At 40.7% G+C, this 19205-nt stretch overlaps 2 protein-coding genes across 3 annotated transcripts in view; one reads left to right on the forward strand and one right to left on the reverse strand.

Moving 5' to 3' along the window:
* C2_1H7orf25 (chromosome 2_1 C7orf25 homolog) overlaps positions 1-6579 on the reverse strand; it is a 28012-nt gene extending 21433 nt beyond the window's left edge. The window contains exon 1 of one of the 2 annotated variants that reach the window (XM_069215985.1): positions 6512-6579. The gene's annotated coding sequence lies outside the window, so the exon portion shown is untranslated. Of the gene's footprint in view, positions 1-4173; positions 4334-6511 lie in introns of those variants that run through there. The other variant, XM_069215980.1, reaches the window with a different exon arrangement.
* Positions 5352-19205, forward strand: part of PSMA2 (proteasome 20S subunit alpha 2) — an 81338-nt gene continuing 67484 nt past the window's right edge. Inside the window, exons 1-3 of the mRNA XM_069215989.1 lie at positions 5352-5477; positions 11473-11549; positions 15383-15515. Coding sequence (XP_069072090.1) covers positions 5434-5477; positions 11473-11549; positions 15383-15515 — 254 coding nt within the window. The 5' untranslated portion in view covers positions 5352-5433. The remainder of the gene's footprint in view (positions 5478-11472; positions 11550-15382; positions 15516-19205) is intronic.

Consider the following 19205-nt stretch of genomic DNA (forward strand, 5'->3'; position numbering starts at 1 on the left):
GGAGAGCCAATCCAGTTGATAGGTTACAAGAAATTGTTATTTTCTTTTAAAGACCGTAAGGCAGAATGCAAATTGTATGTTTCTAAGACTGGACCTTCAGTTTTAGGCTGGTGGGATCAGGGAGCGCTGGGAATGGTTCTAGATCCAAACAGCTCGGAACCAGTGTCCATTATACATGGAGGTGAGATGAGTGATGCAACTATAAGGGATTTGTTTCCACAAGTATTTTCGGGAACTATAGGCATGTTAAGGAAATTCCAACACAAAATCATACTTAAGGATAACGCTGTACCAGTAATCCACAAGGCCAGGAATATTCCCATAAGTATTAGGGACGAAGTGTCTGGTAAATTAGACAAGTTATTGCAAGCAGGTATTATTGAGCAGGTGGAATCATCTGATTGGATTTCGCCATTGGTTGTAGCGAGACGTTCCAATGGCAAGTTAAGATTGTGTGTGGATCTTAGGGACCTCAATAGAAACATTTTGGTAGATCAATTTCTATTACCTAAGATCAGCGAGGTGGTAACCCTAACTAAAGGTAAAGAATGGTTCACCACAATCGACTTGACTTCTGCGTATCACCAGATTTCTTTGCATCCTGATAGCCCTAGATTGACCGCGTTTATTACACCGTTTGGGTGTTATCAATTTGTTAGGGTGCCATTTGGGTTGGCATCTGCAGCTGCTACGTTTCAAAGGCTGATGTATAAATTATTCAGTAAAATGCGTGATGTATTTTTTTTTCAAGGTGATATATTAATTATGGGAGATACGAAGGATAAACACGATGCCAAAGTTAGAAAGGTTCTCCAGGTGTTGGGAGATAATGGACTTACCGCAGAATATAGTAAATGCAAAATTGCTAGGTGAAGTGTCACATATTTGGGACACGAAGTAAGTGGTAAAGGCATCCAACCTAAAGCTAGTTTAGTACAGGCCATAAGAAATTCTCCTGCACCTACAAACAAGGAAGAAATTAGGGCATTTTCAGGCTTGGCGGAGTATTATGCCAAGTTTGTCCATAATTTCTCTCAAAAAACTTTTCCCATTAGGCAATTGCTTAAGAATAAGTGTGTATTCAAGTGGTCTGAGGAGTGTGAAAAGGCTTTTGAAATAGTTAAAAGAGACATTATTCGGGCACCTGCTCTACAAGGATTTGACCCAAATCTGCAAAGCATTGTTACTACGGATGCTAGCAGTAAGGGGTTGGGAGCTGCACTCTCACAGACGAATGAGAATAATAAGGAATGTGTAGTTGCGTTTGCTTCCCGCTCGATAACTGATGCTGAAGCTAAATATCCGGTCATTGAGAGGGAAGCTCTTGCATGTGTGTAGGGGTTGGAACATTTCCGAGCATTTGTATGGGGCACAAATGTCATTTTGCGGAGTGACCATAAACCACTCACCAAGGTCTTAACGACTAAGGGTTTGTTCAAGGCTTCACCACGCATTGCTCGGTTATCCATGAGACTTTTAGATTACAAGTATGAGGTATGTTATGTACCGGGGGTCAAGAATAAAATTGCAGATTTCCTAAGTAGGATGCCCCTTGCCAGTACGGATGAAGATGTTCAGGGATTGGAAGATTGTTGGGTAGCTGATATTGTACAAGATGGTCAGGGTATTACTGAAGATGAATGGTATAAAGCTGTGGATGAAGATCTGGTTTTAAACAATGTTCAAACCATGTTGTGTGAGGGGTGGCCTCATAAAAAAAATGTGGATGAGAATTTAAGGCGTTTTTGGGAGGTGAAGGATGAGTTGTCTGTTGAGGGCAACAAGTTAATGCGTAATGGGAAATGTATACCTCCTGAAGTACTTAGGGATAAGGTTTTGGATTTGTGCCATGACGGCCATCTTGGTATATCTAAAACAAAAAGCAAAATTAAACAATTGTATTGGTGGCCAGGAATAGATGTGGCTGTGGAAAGAAAGGTAAGAGAATGTTTCCTGTGCAATGATTCAGAGAAAGCTTTATCAACATTTAGACCACCGTTAGTTCCTATCAAGTGTCCTGACATGCCTTGGGAAAAAATTGGTTTAGATATTGCTGGTCCTATACATGCGGATGGGGAATGTAAATATATAGAGGTGATGTATGATCATTTTTCTAAGTGGACAGAAATTAGTATCATGACCAGATTCTGGTTCCATTGTGAATTTTTTGGATACGGTTTTCCTAAGAGAAGGTTTCCCTAAAGCTGCAATTACGGATAATGGACCGCAATTCATTTCTGATAAATTCAATAAATTTTTATTGAGGTGTGGCATTAAACACATTACTACATCCAATTATCACCCGGCTGGTAATGGTGCTGTTGAGCGCTTTAACAGAGTGTTGAAGAACAGCATACAGCTGGCAGAAAATGCAAAACTAGGTTGGGAAAAAGAAGTTTGGAGAACAGTTTGGTCATACAGGACCACACCTTGTAATTCTACAGGGCACAGTCCCTTCGAGATTATGAGGGGTAGAGTTCCGCTATGGAAGGATAACATTGGTTGGATGATGGATGGTAGGAAGAGTGGTTGGACTGTTGAAGGTGTTAGGAACAACATTAAAATGGCGCAGACGCGTTCAAAAGGAAACTATGATGTAAAACACAAATGCAAGGTTGTGAATATACAAATTGGTGATTTGGTTAAAGTGAAAGTCCCAGGTTTCAAAAAGTATGGAATGGGTAAATTCTATTCTCCTTTGAAAGTTTAGTAACGACATGTCCTCACAATGTGAATTTGGGGTTCCAGTTCGACATGCCAATGAGGCACAGGTGGGTGGAGGCAACGGAATTCCTATACAAGATGATAGCGTAGCCAAAGAAGGGGAAAAAAATGTTCGAGAAGGAGGTATGACAAGCGTAGTGAGTAGGTTTAGTAGGTGTGGCAGGAAAATCACAAGACCGGGGAAGTTAAGTGAATATGTATACAACTAAGTCCACATTCTTTGTAAAATTTAATAGTTAAGATAGGATTCTTTTAGTCATTAGACATTGTTGGCTATTGTTGGAATAAGTAACGATGTTGTGTATACATGGAATATATATATATATATATTTTTTAAAAAAATTGTAAGGGGGAAGATGTGTTGTATCTTCGTTTTAGGTTTTATCTTTATGAAGTGTCTTTCCATGTTGTCGGGCTCACGCTACGCTAGCTAGGCGCGAGCCAGAGAACAGGGGAATATTAGGAGGGGATGTTCGGGGTGAGTTGTGAGACGGTTGGAGAGCGGACCTGAGGCGTGGTTGTAACCGGTCCGTGTGCTGCAGCCGGGGTTTCTGCATTGGAATAAATTGAATTTACTCACTGTGATCACATCGCTGGAGTTTCTTTATTTCAACCAAGAAGACCTTCACTACACACTGGCTATGGACTCGTCAGGGCGCTACTTGCTGTTGTGGATCTTTACTTTGGAATAAAGAAGTATCTTCAAAGTGGAAGTGTGGGCTAAGTCTTGTCTTTCTGTGTTAATGCGCATGCCCCACTCTACACCGTACTCCATACAGGGCAACATTTCCATGGTAAGAGTTTTAGGTCTTAGGTTTGTCTAATGGCAAAGTAGAATAAAATATCGAGGAAAGATATTTAAAAATATGTAGCCACATATTTCATTATCTATTCGGGCGGCAATGAGATATTGATACAGGATTTGCGCCAACACATAGACTTGCATACAGTTTGAGTCACGCAGAGACCAGCAGAGTATATGTGCTCGTCAACTTAACTCCAGTCTCTGAAAAGAGCTCCAACACCCAAGTAGTGAAAGGTTTAAAAACATCATTATTTTAAATATCCTCTGTTGCCTCATTTACATGATAAGAATTCTGACTTAGTTGGTGCTTTGACTCTTTGCACCAACCCTGCCCACCGCTTTTGCACTCCCTTTTATGCTACCTTGCCCAGATTTATTACAGAGAATAACTCCCACCGTAAACCGTTGTTGAAAGGGGTGCAGCCACGACTAGTGACTTACGAGACACCATAAGCGAATTAGAGTTAAAAGCTTCACTCACTAAACAATTTCGAAAGCACTGCAACTACATTACGAACTGTGGATGTATTTCTAAAATGTTATTTCACAAGCCTGTGTGCCTCAAACAGCTGAGGGAGAGATGTCAGTGAAAATACCAAGCTCAAAGAAATTAAATATCGAGCACAAAACGCAGCTCTACTTACTCGCACCAGAAAGGGTTACTATGTTCTCTCCTGTCTTCTTCCAGGCTGCTCTACGAGCTCCGCTCGGTACAGTAAACCGCAACGCATTGGTAGTCACAACGTTTCCGTCATCCCAAGTGCGGATCTCTCTGCCTGTCCAAAAAGTACTAATGGAATATTCGCCACCGGCACCCCCCTACGTGCAACGTCATTTCCGGGTCGGGGAAACGGCATTTCACTGCGTTGGTTGCTTTTGTGTGATCCTTTCTGTGTTGGGAAACCTTCTTCCGGGGCGGGTTCTTCTCCCTTTCAACTATTCTCGTAAATCGAAAGCGATTTTTTGCCTGGGGGTCTTTGAAGGCAAATCAATTGAAAGTTAATTTAAACAATGCTTATATATTGGAATCACCGTTTATACACTATCAATGCCTCATAAAAATCCAAACTTGACAAAAAAAAAAATGTGCGTTTTATGATTTACTTGTACATAAAGTAACAAAATGTGTTGTTTCATGCTCTCGAGTCTGCCAAGCAAACCAGATTACTTTGCTGTTTATAATGTTTTTTAACTGTACTAAAATGCCAGCACTTCAACGTTAAGGTCAAGTTCGAAGAATGATGTACGGGTCTTACGATGGCTTTTCGTTTTTCGCATGGGCTCCTGGGTGGTGTAGTCCTTTGTTATTCCTCAATTATGTTACATCGTAAGGGGAAAGGCTGCAGTTCATTTGAGCACCAGCGTCTGCCCAAAACCGTGTCATTCTTGAGTCATAGACCCTTGCAACCCTGATTGGAATTGACGCGTGCGCGATACGAAGAGACTAAGGGCGCAGTTCAGCACTAAAGTACAGTTTGTGATGGAGGAAAACAAAGCGGCCATTTTGAATGGGAAACTTCATAAGTGAAAAAATATGAGAGTGATTTTCTAAGCTAAAAACACTTTATATTTTAAGATATTTTTGGTTTGTATGTATTTGAAGGAGTGAAGGCTTGTAAATCGGGGTGGAAACTATAATAAAATGTATGTATTGTTTTTAAACTATATGCACTAAAGGTACCATATATATAATAACTCTAAAGTGTTATAACTATTATTGAAAAAGAAAAACACTCATAAAGGACATGCTAAGTATTTATTAATGGACACGGAGGTAACTGCTACTCCAAAAAGGCGGCTGCGTCTTCGGAAGTTGATGCTACTCTGCGCCCTCTTTCTAGCTCCACGAGGTAGCAGCCCGGTTTTCTGGTGTTTTCAGTTTCACAGTCACTGCTGCTGAGAAGATGGCGGCAGAACGCGGGTACAGCTTCTCTCTGACCACTTTCAGGTGAGCACAGGGATGTTGTAGCGGGTGACGAGGGCATGGGAGCGAGGAAATGAGCAGCTTACTCGTGCTTGATCTATATAGCTAACACTGCTGCGCTGAAGCATGTACTAGCAGTTTGCGGCCTCATCAGGGATCCTGCAGAGTCATTCTGATCGTCTTGCCATCACAGATAATAGACATTTTCTACGTGCCTATGCGCGGAGGAGTCCGTGATTAGAACACCTTGCCCACAATTGTTGCTCGGCAAGTGGCACTGTTTGTCAACTGGGACATCATGTTAAGTCTGGCTATTCGTTTACACACTTTGGTGTACATATATTTTGCCTGCTTCCCACCGCGCCTTAATGTACTGCAGGAACTATCATCTGCATTTCCGTTGTGACTTTTTAAGATATGAAGCCAGGTGCCATTTAGTAACTATAAATGATATGAATCCAGGTGCCCCAAAGTAAATGAAAGCTTCCCGTCTTGATATAGTTACGTAGAGTTCCTGCTCGTATCGTTCATGGGCTTTTTTTTGTCAAGTGTTTTTTTTTTGGCCCTGTTGAAACTATAAAACCAATGAAAGTGCCTTTAAAGCCTGTCATGTCCAGTGGCATTTTATTCTAGGTTCCCCAAGTATTAGAAAATACGAGGTACACTGGGTCAAAATGTATGTAGTGCTTTTGTGAGCACAGAACCAATGATGCACCTTCTTCTTCCTTTTTTTTTTTCAGTTCTCGTCTGCAGACAACTATTGTCGAAATACCTTTTTGTAGGCCACACCAAAAGCTTAGGGGACTTTGTAACTTGAAAGACGAGATCGCCCACGCATAGTACAATCTTCATTATTCTTTAAGTAAAATCTCTAGCGACACACGTAGGAGAAAATAAAAGTACTGCTTCAAGCAACCGCTTCTCCTTGCGGTTCCCCTCAACCCTTGCCCAACATTTCAGAACGTCCAGCTCCTTACGTAACAAGGCAGGTAGTGGCTCTCCCATTCGGTGTCCTACGTGTGACAATATAACCCCCAGGTACACATGTAAGTACTTACCGTCACAGCCATGGTTAGCTTTCTTGCTGCTCATATTGGCTTGCTTCTTTTTTAGTGGTGTTCCTTCCCTCTCCTTTGTTTACCCCTCCCCCTTCGTTGCCATTTTTTTGATTGGATGTCTTGTATTCTTTCACTGCTCATATACAGGGAACTACTTTTTTCGTTTTTAATTCAACACTAATTGAGAGTTTGTGTTTCCCTGTTCTTTTACTTGTGTGCTGCTTGTCCCCTCAAATGCCTCCTAACAACGCTCTGTATTGCTCCCTCAGCTTGTCTGTAAATGCACAGCAACTGGTATGTTTTTGCTGAGTTATGATTTAAGCACAGGTGTTAAGTGTTGTTTTGTTTTGTCTCTTACCTTCGACATATTGCATGAAAGTACAGGCCCTGGCACACACAGACATAGTGCGGGAGGGAAGGACCGGCTGCTGCACTCACTAAGGTGGTATTTGGGGCAGCAGATTAGTTAGCATGACTAAAAGGAGCTTCATCTTTTCCTCGTGGCCCATAAATCTGTTTTCTGAACAACTGCAGAAGGCTGAATTACTGGATCATTTGCGTCAGTTTGATGCTGTAGAAAGTAAATTAGGCCATGTCAATAATGTTCCTTTAAATTATGACACTTCCTTAACGTTTTCAAATTCTGTTTAGTGTTTCCTGAGTGAAAAGTATTTGCAACAAGCACACTCAAAACCTATTGGGTTTGTCAGTGGTTACTTTACATGTTGTACAGCAGTTGAGCTGCTGATCAACATGGCTTAAAGTAAAGAAAAAACTGTATGACCTGGACAGCATTGACTGTGTCATAGCTATTTTATATTTTTTAATTTGCATTGTTTGCAAATGCTCCCGAAAAATTGATGCCAAAGCTGGTGCCTTGACATACTGGGGCTAAAGGTACAGAGACATGCACTACTTGAACTCCGTCCACTTTTCCGTAGCAAACAGCACACACACTTTAGTCCATCTTAAAATGACATGTTTCATGTCACTGCTCAGAAAATCAAGCATGATGGCAAATTGTCCCCCATTTCACAATTTAAGCCATGTGTGGATGCCCCGGCTAAGAACACACAAGTTTGAGTGCTACAAGGTTACAAATTGGGGTTACTCATGAAATCTGCTCACATGGTGCGTCCGGTTTATAAACAAAACACGTGTGGAGTAGGGGCCCATTTTCCAAATTCCCATGAGGTGTTTGAGCCTACAAATCTTGCTATGGTTCAGGGCTTGTATTACACACATTGTTCTCGATTTGGTGCTGCAAAGTGTAGATGGGTGAATGTAGTGTGAGGTGGAGAGATGGAGGGAGCACCAAGTACATGGAAAACTAGGAAAATAGTGACTTGGAGGCCAGACGGCCAGTTAAATAGGAGGAGGTAAATAAAAAGGTGACATAAAAAAAATCAGAGACAGAAGGGGGATCCACAGAAACTCAAGGCAAGATGCAGAGAAAAGGCGGGGGTAGAACTTTAGATAAACTGACTTGGGGACAAAAAAAAGGTGGAGAATAGGATGAATTTCCAAAGTAATGTCTGAGCTGGGTAAGACGAACATTGATTAGAAGTTACCATTTATTTCAGTAGTGTTGTTTTTCACCTTTTTAATGATGTTTAAATTGCAGGAAAGCAAGGCTGAGGAAGGGAAGGGGAGGGGATCAAGGGGTCTTCTAACATTGATGGCTGTGACTCTTGGATCGGAAATTTGTGCGTGGCTGCCAACTGCAATTTACACAGGCTTATGTGGTCGGACAGATGGAGCCCTGCGAGGCTGAGCCCCATTCATATCTCAAGTAAAAAAGTTACCCTGCCTCTCTGGGTGCACAAACCTATCTTAAAAGATAAAAAATAAACTTTTCTCTGTCATTAATACAGTGAATGGATAAAGGGAGCTTTAAAGCCCCTATTCTACAAAGAAGGTAATGACACATCACTGGCTAGTGCTGAATAAACTTGCAGCAGGAAACATAAAGCCCTGTTCCATCAGTGATGGTGGGAAGATGGCAACTTCTGTGTTGAAACAATGGAGGTGGGGGAGGAGGGCTTAATGCTTCAATCTATGCTGAGGCATATGGAAGAAAGGCGAACCACAGCAACACAAACTTTTCACAAACTGAGACGGCAGCCCCGGGGTGGTCGATAAATGTAAAGTAAGCAGCTATGCATCCCATGGACTCCAGCGCGGGGGGGGTGCAGAAGACTGCCTCTATATGCACTCTCATGCAGTGCTAGCTAGCAAATAATAATGAAAAAAAGTACCTCCAGAAGTGCTTAGTCAGTGGAAGGGCACTGGCCAGAGCTACTGGGCAGTGACCGGAAGCTGTACTCGGGCCATGCTCCACGCATGGCATGCACAGAGGAGCAGGACGTGAGAAATGTCTGCGTGCTGACCAATCAGAAGCATAGAAATTAGAGCGACGTTGGAATAAACGAATGGTAAGTTCAGGTAAATATTGGACGGCTTCCAAGCCCATTTTCTTAGTATTTTATTATTTTTTAAATACTAAAGGATTTTGCGAAACCTAAAAATAAAACATGGAAACCTAGTCAGTGGCTGGTACATTTTAAAAGTGGTTGGGCACAAAAAATCGCACTAAACATAAAAATAATCTTACCATTCTTGACAATGTTCTGCAGGACATATACACCCGAAGTTCCTCCTGCCTCACACTGCTTGCTGGACAATGGCATCTGAGCCAATCCAAGCATTGTTCTCCTTCTGCTTAGAATGCTAAACAGCAGAAGAGTATTGTTACGATTGGCTGGAGCAGGCAAACACGTGCTATGTTGGACACCTACAGGACTGTGTATCTGCTTTTCAGCTGTTGATTGCAGTTCATGTAACACAGCCTCAGGTCGTCCTACTGGATTGCTGTGATGCAGTGGGGAGGTCAGGGGGTCAACACCCCCGCACTCTTATGGGCAAACTGCCCCTGAACATGGTGTTCCGCCTGACTCATAATAGACTGGATGGACCGACATTTGGCAGAGAGGGTACCCCGCCAAACTATAAACAAAGCCCTTTATCTTATTGTTGACGTCAGTGCTTGAATAGTCAAATACAATGTATCACCAGTTAATCAGGTTAAAAACATCATATTTTTTTAAAATACTCTGAAAGGTGACACATTTTGCTCTAAGAACGTTTACAGTAGAGAGTGTTAAAGCATTTCGATTTTCTATAGCTTGGGTGCAACCAAGTCTAGATTGATACCTGAAAAATTAATGAATTAAAAAAGATTCCTTTGTCTTTAGTCAGAGCATAGAATTGGGATCTACCATGGATGAAAAAGCAGAGTATTAGTAACTACATTAGTCAATCTACCTTATAAGATATATATTGTACTCCTGAGCCCACTCATAAAGGATTTGAGTAGAAATACACTATTTTACCATCCAACTCTTCAACAACATATATTCAAAATGTACTTAAGGAACCCAAAAATGTGCAAGTGGATAGCTTTGTTACAGTAAGAATAAATAAAATATAAGAAGATTACTGTATGGGAAAGATGTATCAAAGGCAGTCAACAATGTATGTCTATCTTTATCCAATATTTGATTCAGATTGGAAAAGTAATATCGTTATAGAACTTCACCGTGTATGACCGAAATAATAGGCTTGGAATTTGTCTTCAAACTACTCTTTTCTGAAGCTGAATAGCTTGTTGCACATTTGTACACGTCTTGTTGCTGTGCCTGCTTGTTAACCCAATTCTATCCAGACTGTTAGTTGCACACTGCTCGATGAATAGTGACTGCATAATCTCCAAGCAACTTTTCTATGAGCCCCACCACGTGGCCTTTTATTTATGCTCTAACATCATAGCTATACAAGACTTGTATAAGGGCGGATTGACTACTGCTTAGGCATTCAAGTGAGGAAAAATCTGTGTCTTCCAGATTACCTGAATGGCTTATTAAGGCACAGGACGGTTAAGTATGGCTTTAGGCATTAGAAACTAGAGAGACTGCGCAACCTGCAAGGCCATACAAGGTGACTAGAGAAAAGTGAAGGGTTGGAAAGACGGGAGCAGGTTAGGTATTTGAGTGAGCAAGCAGTTAGATTTTCCAGGTCAGAACAAGGGCTTATCTCGGCTAAGAAAGGGATGGTATGTAGAAAGATAGCTTGTGTGACTGTATATCTCCTTCATCCTCTGGGCACTGACCTAACTTTTCTAATCTTGGTTGATTAGATCTCTTCCTACATGTATACTAATTCTGCGGCTCTATATTAGATCGGTTTTGGGAGAGTAGCTCCAAATGTAGATGTCTGCATATATCGCCGTACATCCAGTGAATTGTTCACATGGTGTGTTACATTGTCTTAGTCACTGCCTCTGATTTGGTAGATTGTAGCAAGATGCGAATACACTTGGACAGTCTTAAAATGCATGAGAAAGGTTCAGGGTTTAAAAAAAAAAAAAAAAATTATTTTATTTATTTTATACTATTTATTTTGTTGCTCAGTCAAGTGATGCAGTTCAGGTAGGAGTAGCAGCAAAATACAATTGCTTCCAAGCACAGAATTGACCATTTCAGGGACCCAATTAGTGCAACTAGTGCAAATATAAATCTGCTTTATGGTCCACTTGTGTTCCTAACTTTGGTTGGAATACTAATAATGTAGAAATGTAATATTTCAGATATTGGATATTTTCAACAGCAGTTTTCATAATAGCTTTTACATTAAAAGAATACCTATATGTATTAATTGGTGCACGAGTACTGCATTATGACTAGAAAATCGAAAGGAAAAAAAAGTTTCGTAATAAAACCATACATTTTGGAGATTAGTTTTTTTACCGTGTTTCAAGAGAAGTTTAGACGTGTAGGATTCTTAATAATTTGACTAGGCAGTGTACTAATTGGTTCCTTCCAATAATTGTATGTATGTACCCCCCGTGTCTGTCAAAAAGCTTAATTTAATAGAATTTTCTTCTATTTTTTTTTTTTTTTTAGCCCATCCGGCAAACTTGTCCAGATTGAATATGCTTTAGCAGCTGTAGCCGCAGGAGCCCCATCCGTGGGAATTAAAGGTAAGTCACTTTTCCTACTTCACTGATAAATTCTGTTGTATGATATTAGTATATTTATTTTGATCCTAATACGAGAGTTTTTTTTGTTGCCTATCTGACATGGCCTGTAAATGCCCACTTAGTTATCTAGGCCATCTGCAGTTAATGGAATTTTCGTAGGGGGCGAATGATAAACATTTTTGATAACAAGTGTAGGCTCTCTTTGCTTAGCAAGGGTGGTTGGCTATTCCTGTGCCCATGGACGACTTCTGCAAACTCCACTCGAAAGTTGGCAAACCCTGTTATTGTATGGCTTGATCTTATACGTTTGTACCCCAGCTCTTTAACAGCATGATTGAGAACATGCTGTTTTAATTAACCTGTTGAGAATGCTGCATTAAGCATGTCCTGTTCTCTGCATAGCTAAGACTGCTGTGATGTCTGTTGTCAGCCCAGCATGTTGTAGAGGTCTACAAGGACACAGTGCAAGAGATTGAGAAAGTAAAGAAACAAGCCTTGGCTATGCCAATAGATCTTGCTTCAAAGGAATGTTGTATGTTAATGTGAAGCATCACCAGTAAATAATATGGGAATAGATATGTGTTTGTGTGGAAGCAAAAGATCAGGTGACAGTCGCCCTGTCAAGACACCTAAAAATGCATGTATGTCAATTACTGCCATCTGTGCTGCTGTTGCCTGAGGGAAAAAGCATTCCAGTGTCATGTACGTGCCTTAGAAAGCTGGATAAATAAAATGATCACAGCTGTGTGGAGGACAAGCACTTGCTTTTGTGGAAGCACACAACTTCTGCCCAAGCAAAATATGTACTCCTGGCTCCTAACGTGGGCGGAACAAATACCCCTATCGTGTAAAACCAGCCAATAAAAAAAGGAGTGGAGAGTAATGATCCGATGTAGAAATGAAAAGTATAGGTAACAAAGGGGAGGAGAGGGTCAACAAAAATCAGCGTTGGAAAGGAGAGGAAATGTGAGTGGACAGTTAGAAAGATAAGATACAAAATGGTAATGATGTAAAAAAGAAAGAGAATTAAATAACCAGAGAGAAACTGTGTAACTGTTTCAGTTGGTCAGGGTTTGTATGTGATTGGGCCAAACCGGAGGAATTGCAACTTTGTTTTCTATAAAGATTTCCGTTATAGTGGATTACAGGTAAGGCTCCCTCTTTTCCATTTGTACTTATATTTATAGATAAAGAAAAAAAAATCCTGTCTCCATTTTTAGATGTTGATAAAATGGACATTGGTTTGTTTTTTTAGTGATTCTAAATGCTGACAGTCATGACTGGTAGGCCAGTAGCTGTGTGGGTTGACAAGTAAGGGGTTACAAAAAGAGGCTTATGCAAAAAGTCAACAGCTTCATTGGGACCTCATCCAACAGCTGTCTGGATTTCACTGAGGAGTTTTCAACTTCATTTTAGAGACTAAGTAAGAAGGTAATACTTCTCGAGGGGCTGGAAAGCTGCGGGTTGTCCTTTACTGACTGTCTGGGAGAATGATACATTAACGTGGGCTAGAGCAGAATTACAGGTCCTAAAAGCAGAAGAAGCCAGGAGTATCCGCCGGGTTCCCATAGCTCCGGGGTGGGAGAACTTAGTGACGAATTGGGAGAGTATAACTAGGAGATTGGTGAACCCAGCAAGAGAAACCAGCGACTCCCAACCCACGCCGAGGTCGGAGCCAGGCGATTGTAGCACATAGATAGGCGCCCAGAACAAACCCGACCCCCACGTGGCTTTCATTAAGTGTAGAGGCCTGAAGACAGCTGGGCCGTGGATCCCCACCTCGCCATCGAACATGATAGGCAGTGTGCGTGCCCCTCCGCCTACACGGCGCGTCCCTGCGCCCTGGGTCGATATTACCCCCTGCTTAAAATTAAAATAAAAAGTGGATCTGACATAGCACCTTCAGTTCAACAACTATAAAAATCATTTGCACATAGCCGCATGGTTGGCCCTGTGTGGCCTGTTCTTTTTTATTCCCGCCTCTTCCTCCTTCCTCCCACACCCAATTGGGTGGCACCTAACCCTCTATATCATTATTCCAAGTTACAAGGAAGAAGGGGTTTAAACCTGTTGCTTGACTATTGCTTATGCAGAACAAAGAGCTGTAACAAAGAAAAGTGATTGAATAAGTAAAAGAGTAACTGGTTGAATAAAGAGAAATAAAACGACTGTTAATAAAGATTGAGCAATAAGCGAAAAAGTACAAAATAAGAAGCAGATATAAAAGTGCATGTGAAATGAATAAATATGTAACGTTGTAATAGCAAAATGTTAATAAAAATATATTCTAAAAAAAAAAAAAAAAAAAAAAAAAAAAAGTAAGAAGGTAATACTTCTGACCGCTTTGAACCTGGTTTCTGTATCATACCAGTGCTCCCCGGTCAGCCATAAATCGTTCCCTAGCTCCCATTCAAGAGCAACTAGATGACAGAGGTTGGCACTTAAAGCTTTTTGGAAGTATTTTTATTTAAAAATATAAAAAATCGGATGTCTGATTCCCCTTATTGGATTATTGAAATTGTGTTAATTAAGTTTTTATTGCGCAGTTTAAAAAAAAAAAATTGGTTTAACAGTTCTAAATGCTTCACGCGTTTTCTTAGGTTGAGCCTGTCTGCTCTGTGCCGTAGCTACAATGGGTTGAACTTAGTTTAAATTACTGGACCTAACTATAATAGTGACATTCACCTGCGGTGGACTACCATCCACCTCAGTTGATCCACTTTCTCACAATAACAAATCCTCTTTAGCAAAGGAAACCAAAGAGATAGTGCCACTTATCTCAATGTAGCCTAAGGTAACCGCTTTAACACCCTCAACTGAACTGGATAAAAACACAAATATTCACACCCATGCTGTTGTTCAGTAATGGTGCCCAAGTCATTTGGAATGTTACCCTTGTACCTAAGAAACTGTGTGTCAGCGTCTCCATTGCTACGTGTTGCCACAGTTTACAGAACTATCACAGGACATCTGGAGCATTTTTTGATTTTCAGCAGTTAGCAACATAGTAGTAGTGCACTGCATCTGAAACCGTAATCCACAGTCTGTTTTACTTAAGCCTTCTAGCTGGGAATGCCTTACACCCAGTAGTATTATTCTCAGTTCAGGAAATTCTGTAACCTCTCCATTTACCACTACAAAATTTTCCTTCCAGTATAAATGAAGGGAGCGCTCCCTCCAGATGAGCGTTGATGAAACAAACCTGCTGAAGCAGCATATATGTGGCTATGTTGGGAACATTTTATGTAGGAGCTCTCCTTTTTTTGTGCCACCGATAGATGATTTTACAAGCTGTTTCCCTATGCAAGATTCTTGTTTGTGCAATGTCTTTCTGTAGATCAGACCAAGCCTCCTCTCAGATGACCAGATTCAGCACATTGTCCCATCTAGCTCTAACTGCATTGCACCTCCGGAGAGCTTTTTTGAAGGGCTTTGGATATATTCGATACTTGCCGCCTCGCACTATGATATAATCTAATGGGAAATGCCTACATGAATACCAGTCATATGCAAATGTTTATTGGCAGCGTTAGCACTGTGCTGTTATCCTACTCTACTTATCTGAGCAGTAATGCTGCACTTCTGTCTTCTAGCTATTCGATTCTTCATCTTTGTATTGTACTAGGGAACATTTCGTGCACAGTCCCCCATTGTATTTTTGTTTTAATAGATACAAAGGCATAGTCACTTCACCTAGGGAGAGGGCAGAGTCATAGTAAATAAGTGCGCATAATTAAGAGGTCACATAGACTACAGATTTCTTTTATGTTGTTGTGTAGAGATTTTAAATGTTAATACAGTGATTAAGCATACCTGTAAATATTTTCTTACAGCTGCAAATGGTGTGGTCTTGGCAACAGAGAAGAAACAGAAATCTATCCTCTATGATGAACAGAGTGTACATAAAGTGGAACCAATAACGAAACACATAGGCATGGTGTACAGTGGTATGGGTCCTGACTACAGGTATGCAACAGAGATGTTTTTACAGATTGTGTTATCAGTAAGAAATGTAGTGCCTGATTTAGAGCTTTCGGATGGGTTACGCCATTACAAACGTGACGGATATCCCGTCTGCCATTTTACTATTTCCATAGGATATTATAGAATCGTAATACAGCAAATGGAATATCCGTCACGTTTGTACCAGAGTAACCTCATCTGCCAAACTCAAATACAGAACCTTAGTTGATTCTCCGCTTCCCCATGATAAAGCAGTACAGCGTAATGTGTACTTAAAATGTATCTGTTGGACTTCATCAGTGAAAATCAGTCTTTATTTGTTTATTTACGTCCTCACTATCTTTTTGATCCCTTCTCTGCAATGGGAGATCTTCCATTATTTCAGCTTTTTTTATTATATAGAGGAGGTGGCAGCCCAAAGTTTGGCAAACAGAATACCAATTGAATATTTTTATATTTAGCATATGTTTCCTTTTTTGTTTACAGCCTTTTCAGTTTTATTTAACTGATTTGTAGTGTTGCATAAGGCCAGGGAGTGTATTCTGTGGAGCATGCATTGTAGCAAGAACACAATCATTTTTTAACATATACTTCACCTCCCATTATTCAATTTGAGTTTCTATTTACCTACTTCCATCTTTTATACAAGGTGGCCTGTGTGACTTGATTGATAATTGTGCTGTCTTCATCATTACTGACAGCTGTATACTATAGTAAAACATGTTACTAACAAACTGTGGTACTCTCTTTATGGAAGCCTGAGTAGACCCTATCCGTTTTGTAACCCCTGCCCTTTCAGCTGCACAAATATATCAGCAAGTACACATTGTCTCCAAAATTAAAGAAAAACCTGTTAAACTATCCTTTTTAAATAACATAGAACTGAATACTTGATGTACATTAACATCTAACATTTGCAGCTACATCTGGATTTTGTAGCAGAGCAAAATGATTACCTGCTGTTATTAAAACACATGATGGTATTTCAGTTTTTCAAGTATGGATTAAAGGCTTGTTTATATAAAACTCTGACCAGCAGCCCCTTCCCCTTTTTAAAAAGAAAATTCTTGGGGCACTGGGTCTCGCCGGGGCCAGTAGTGGCTTGGGGAGAAGGGAGGCGTGCACTCCCTGTCCTTTGTTAAAAAAATAAGGCCCAGGGGGATGGGTCCCTGGGGCCTAAAGAGGCTAAGAAGGATGGCTGTGTGCCCTCCTTCCCTAACATTAAGAATTTTTGGCCTGAGGTTGGTTCCTGCGGCCCGTAGAGGCTCAGCGAGGAGGGATGCACATCCCCTCCCCTTAATTAAATAAAATGGCCCCAGGGATGAGGGGGTTCATGGAGCCCAAAAGGCGTGGTGAGGGGGACCTGGTGCCTGGCAAGGTTGGCTGCCAGCAGGAGGTCAGATGCAGGGCCTGGCCAACAGGCCAACCCTAGACCACTGGAAAAGGTTGGCTGCCCAAGGATAGTTGTTTGTAGGGCCAAGCCAAAGGCCATGCCCGGTGGTGGGGTCGGCTTTGCGTATGTTAATAAAATATTACTTTACAGTTTAAAAAAACAGAGACATTTTTTTGGGGGGGAGAAACAGGAGGGGTAATGTGACATAGTTCTGTGAAAATGTCAGTGCCAATGTAAAATTAACCTACAAAAACACTGAAATCCACCAGTTATAGTTTGCACTAGTAAATACTTTGTGCAGTAAGAGAACAAGTAATTTATGCCCTTGCCCTGCACTGCTAATTATCTCCCATATTACGTTGAGTATGACCTGTTCTATGACATCATTGCAACACGTGAAATAAAATTGATGGCAAGACTGTGCATGGTGGGGGCTTGAGATATAGTTATATTAGGGCACGAGCTATAGTTGCTAGCGATAACTATAACTGGTGAATTTCATTTTTTTTTTTTTTTTTTTTTTCGTTTAAAAAGTTGATGGCACATAATTTTCACCTAGCTATAATACCATTTTAAACCTTTGTTTTTTTCATTGAACAAAATATATATATCTATATATAGATTATTATTTCAATGAAAAAACTTAACTTTATTCTTTCTATACAAAAACAAACCTAAAATACACAAACTTTACAGATTTTTAAGTTAGATTTTTATCTTAAATTTATAATATAATTTAGCCACACCTTTAAATTAATATAAATGTCTTTATTCTTTATAAACTACATAAAAACTTCGATGTTTATTTAAGCAGATATTTATATCTTTAATTTTATAGTTTACTCAACACCTTCAAATTGTCAGGCACCTCCGTACGCAGTGTGTCCAACTCTATAGTCCTATTACATTAACTGTAACTCAGCACTCTAACCATGAACTCTGTTCTAACAAAAGATTTGATTTGAAATGTCATTACTGTTCTTGCAAACAATATTGGCGAACTTTGTACTGCAAAAATAAATGGTTTATGAACTCTCTATGGTGTTATTGCCAGTCCAAAGCTGAAGTCTCTATACCGTATTAACTTTTAATCATGAGTGCCCTGACAGCTGGCCTTTTCATTGGTAGTTTCCCTTGAAACATTGGAGGAGTAAGGAAGATCCTCTTGCCAGGAGCACCGTGCCACATTTAGAATTCAAATTTTACCATATGGACTCACTGTGAGCGCCCAAATCCTATGATTTTCTTCCTATGTGCCTTTGTTCTAATATTTTGGATACTGTAAGTGACATTATTAAACACTATAAGCAGTGCTTAGAGAAGGCGTGAGTTATAGCTATTGTAGTGTGGTTACGGAGGATATATTTTTTTATTTTATATATTTTTGTTTTACATTTTAGTAGCACAGTAATTTGTAGGTATTACTGCGCTATTATGTAAGGTTTTTGGTGAAAATGCACTGTAGTGCACTATAGTTGTAAAATACAGGGTCATATGTTTTTTTTATTTATTTTTTATTTGTTAGGTATTGTGCTGCTCCGTACATTAAAATACATATATATATATATATGTTCAATGGCATGTGTAGCTGCAGATACACATGCTGTGCATTATCCTGCCATCTAGTGTTGGGCTCGGAGTGTTACAAGTTGTTTTTCTTCGAAGAAGTCTTTTTGAGTCACGAGACTGAGGGACTCCTCCCTTTCGGCTCCATTGCGCATGGGCGTCGACTCCATCTTAGATTGTTTTCTTTCCGCCATCTGGTTCGGACGTGTTCCTCTTCGCTCCGTGTTTCGGTTCGGAAAAGATAGCTATCCATCGGAAAATTCAACGGTATTGTTTGCGCTCGGTACCGGGTTAGTGCTAGCACATCGACACCGAAGAAAGAAGAGCTCCGGCAGCTCTTCGGGGCTTCCACTCCTCGGCAGGGCCTGGTCGGCCCGACCGCGTCCATCTACAAAGCTCATGGAAAGGACCCCCTTTCGCTTCTGCCCCAACTGCCACGCTAAGTATCCTTATACAGACCAACAATTGGTCTGTAATCTGTGTTTGTCCCCCGAACACAAAGAGGATACTTGCGAGGCTTGTCGGGCATTTCGATCGAAGAAGACACTGCGGGATCGTAGAGCTCGAAGACTTCAGATGGCGTCGACAACGGCCGGACACACCGACGTCGAAGAAGAGGAGACATTCTCCATTCGAGATTCGGACTCGGACGAGTCAGAGAGTGAGCAGCCGAAGACGCCGCAAACCGTGAGTAAACCAGCCCCGGCAAAAACTCACTTGAAAATCATGAAGGC

This window comes from Pleurodeles waltl, chromosome 2_1, assembly GCF_031143425.1.
Source record: "Pleurodeles waltl isolate 20211129_DDA chromosome 2_1, aPleWal1.hap1.20221129, whole genome shotgun sequence".
Classification (NCBI taxonomy): domain Eukaryota; kingdom Metazoa; phylum Chordata; class Amphibia; order Caudata; family Salamandridae; genus Pleurodeles; species Pleurodeles waltl.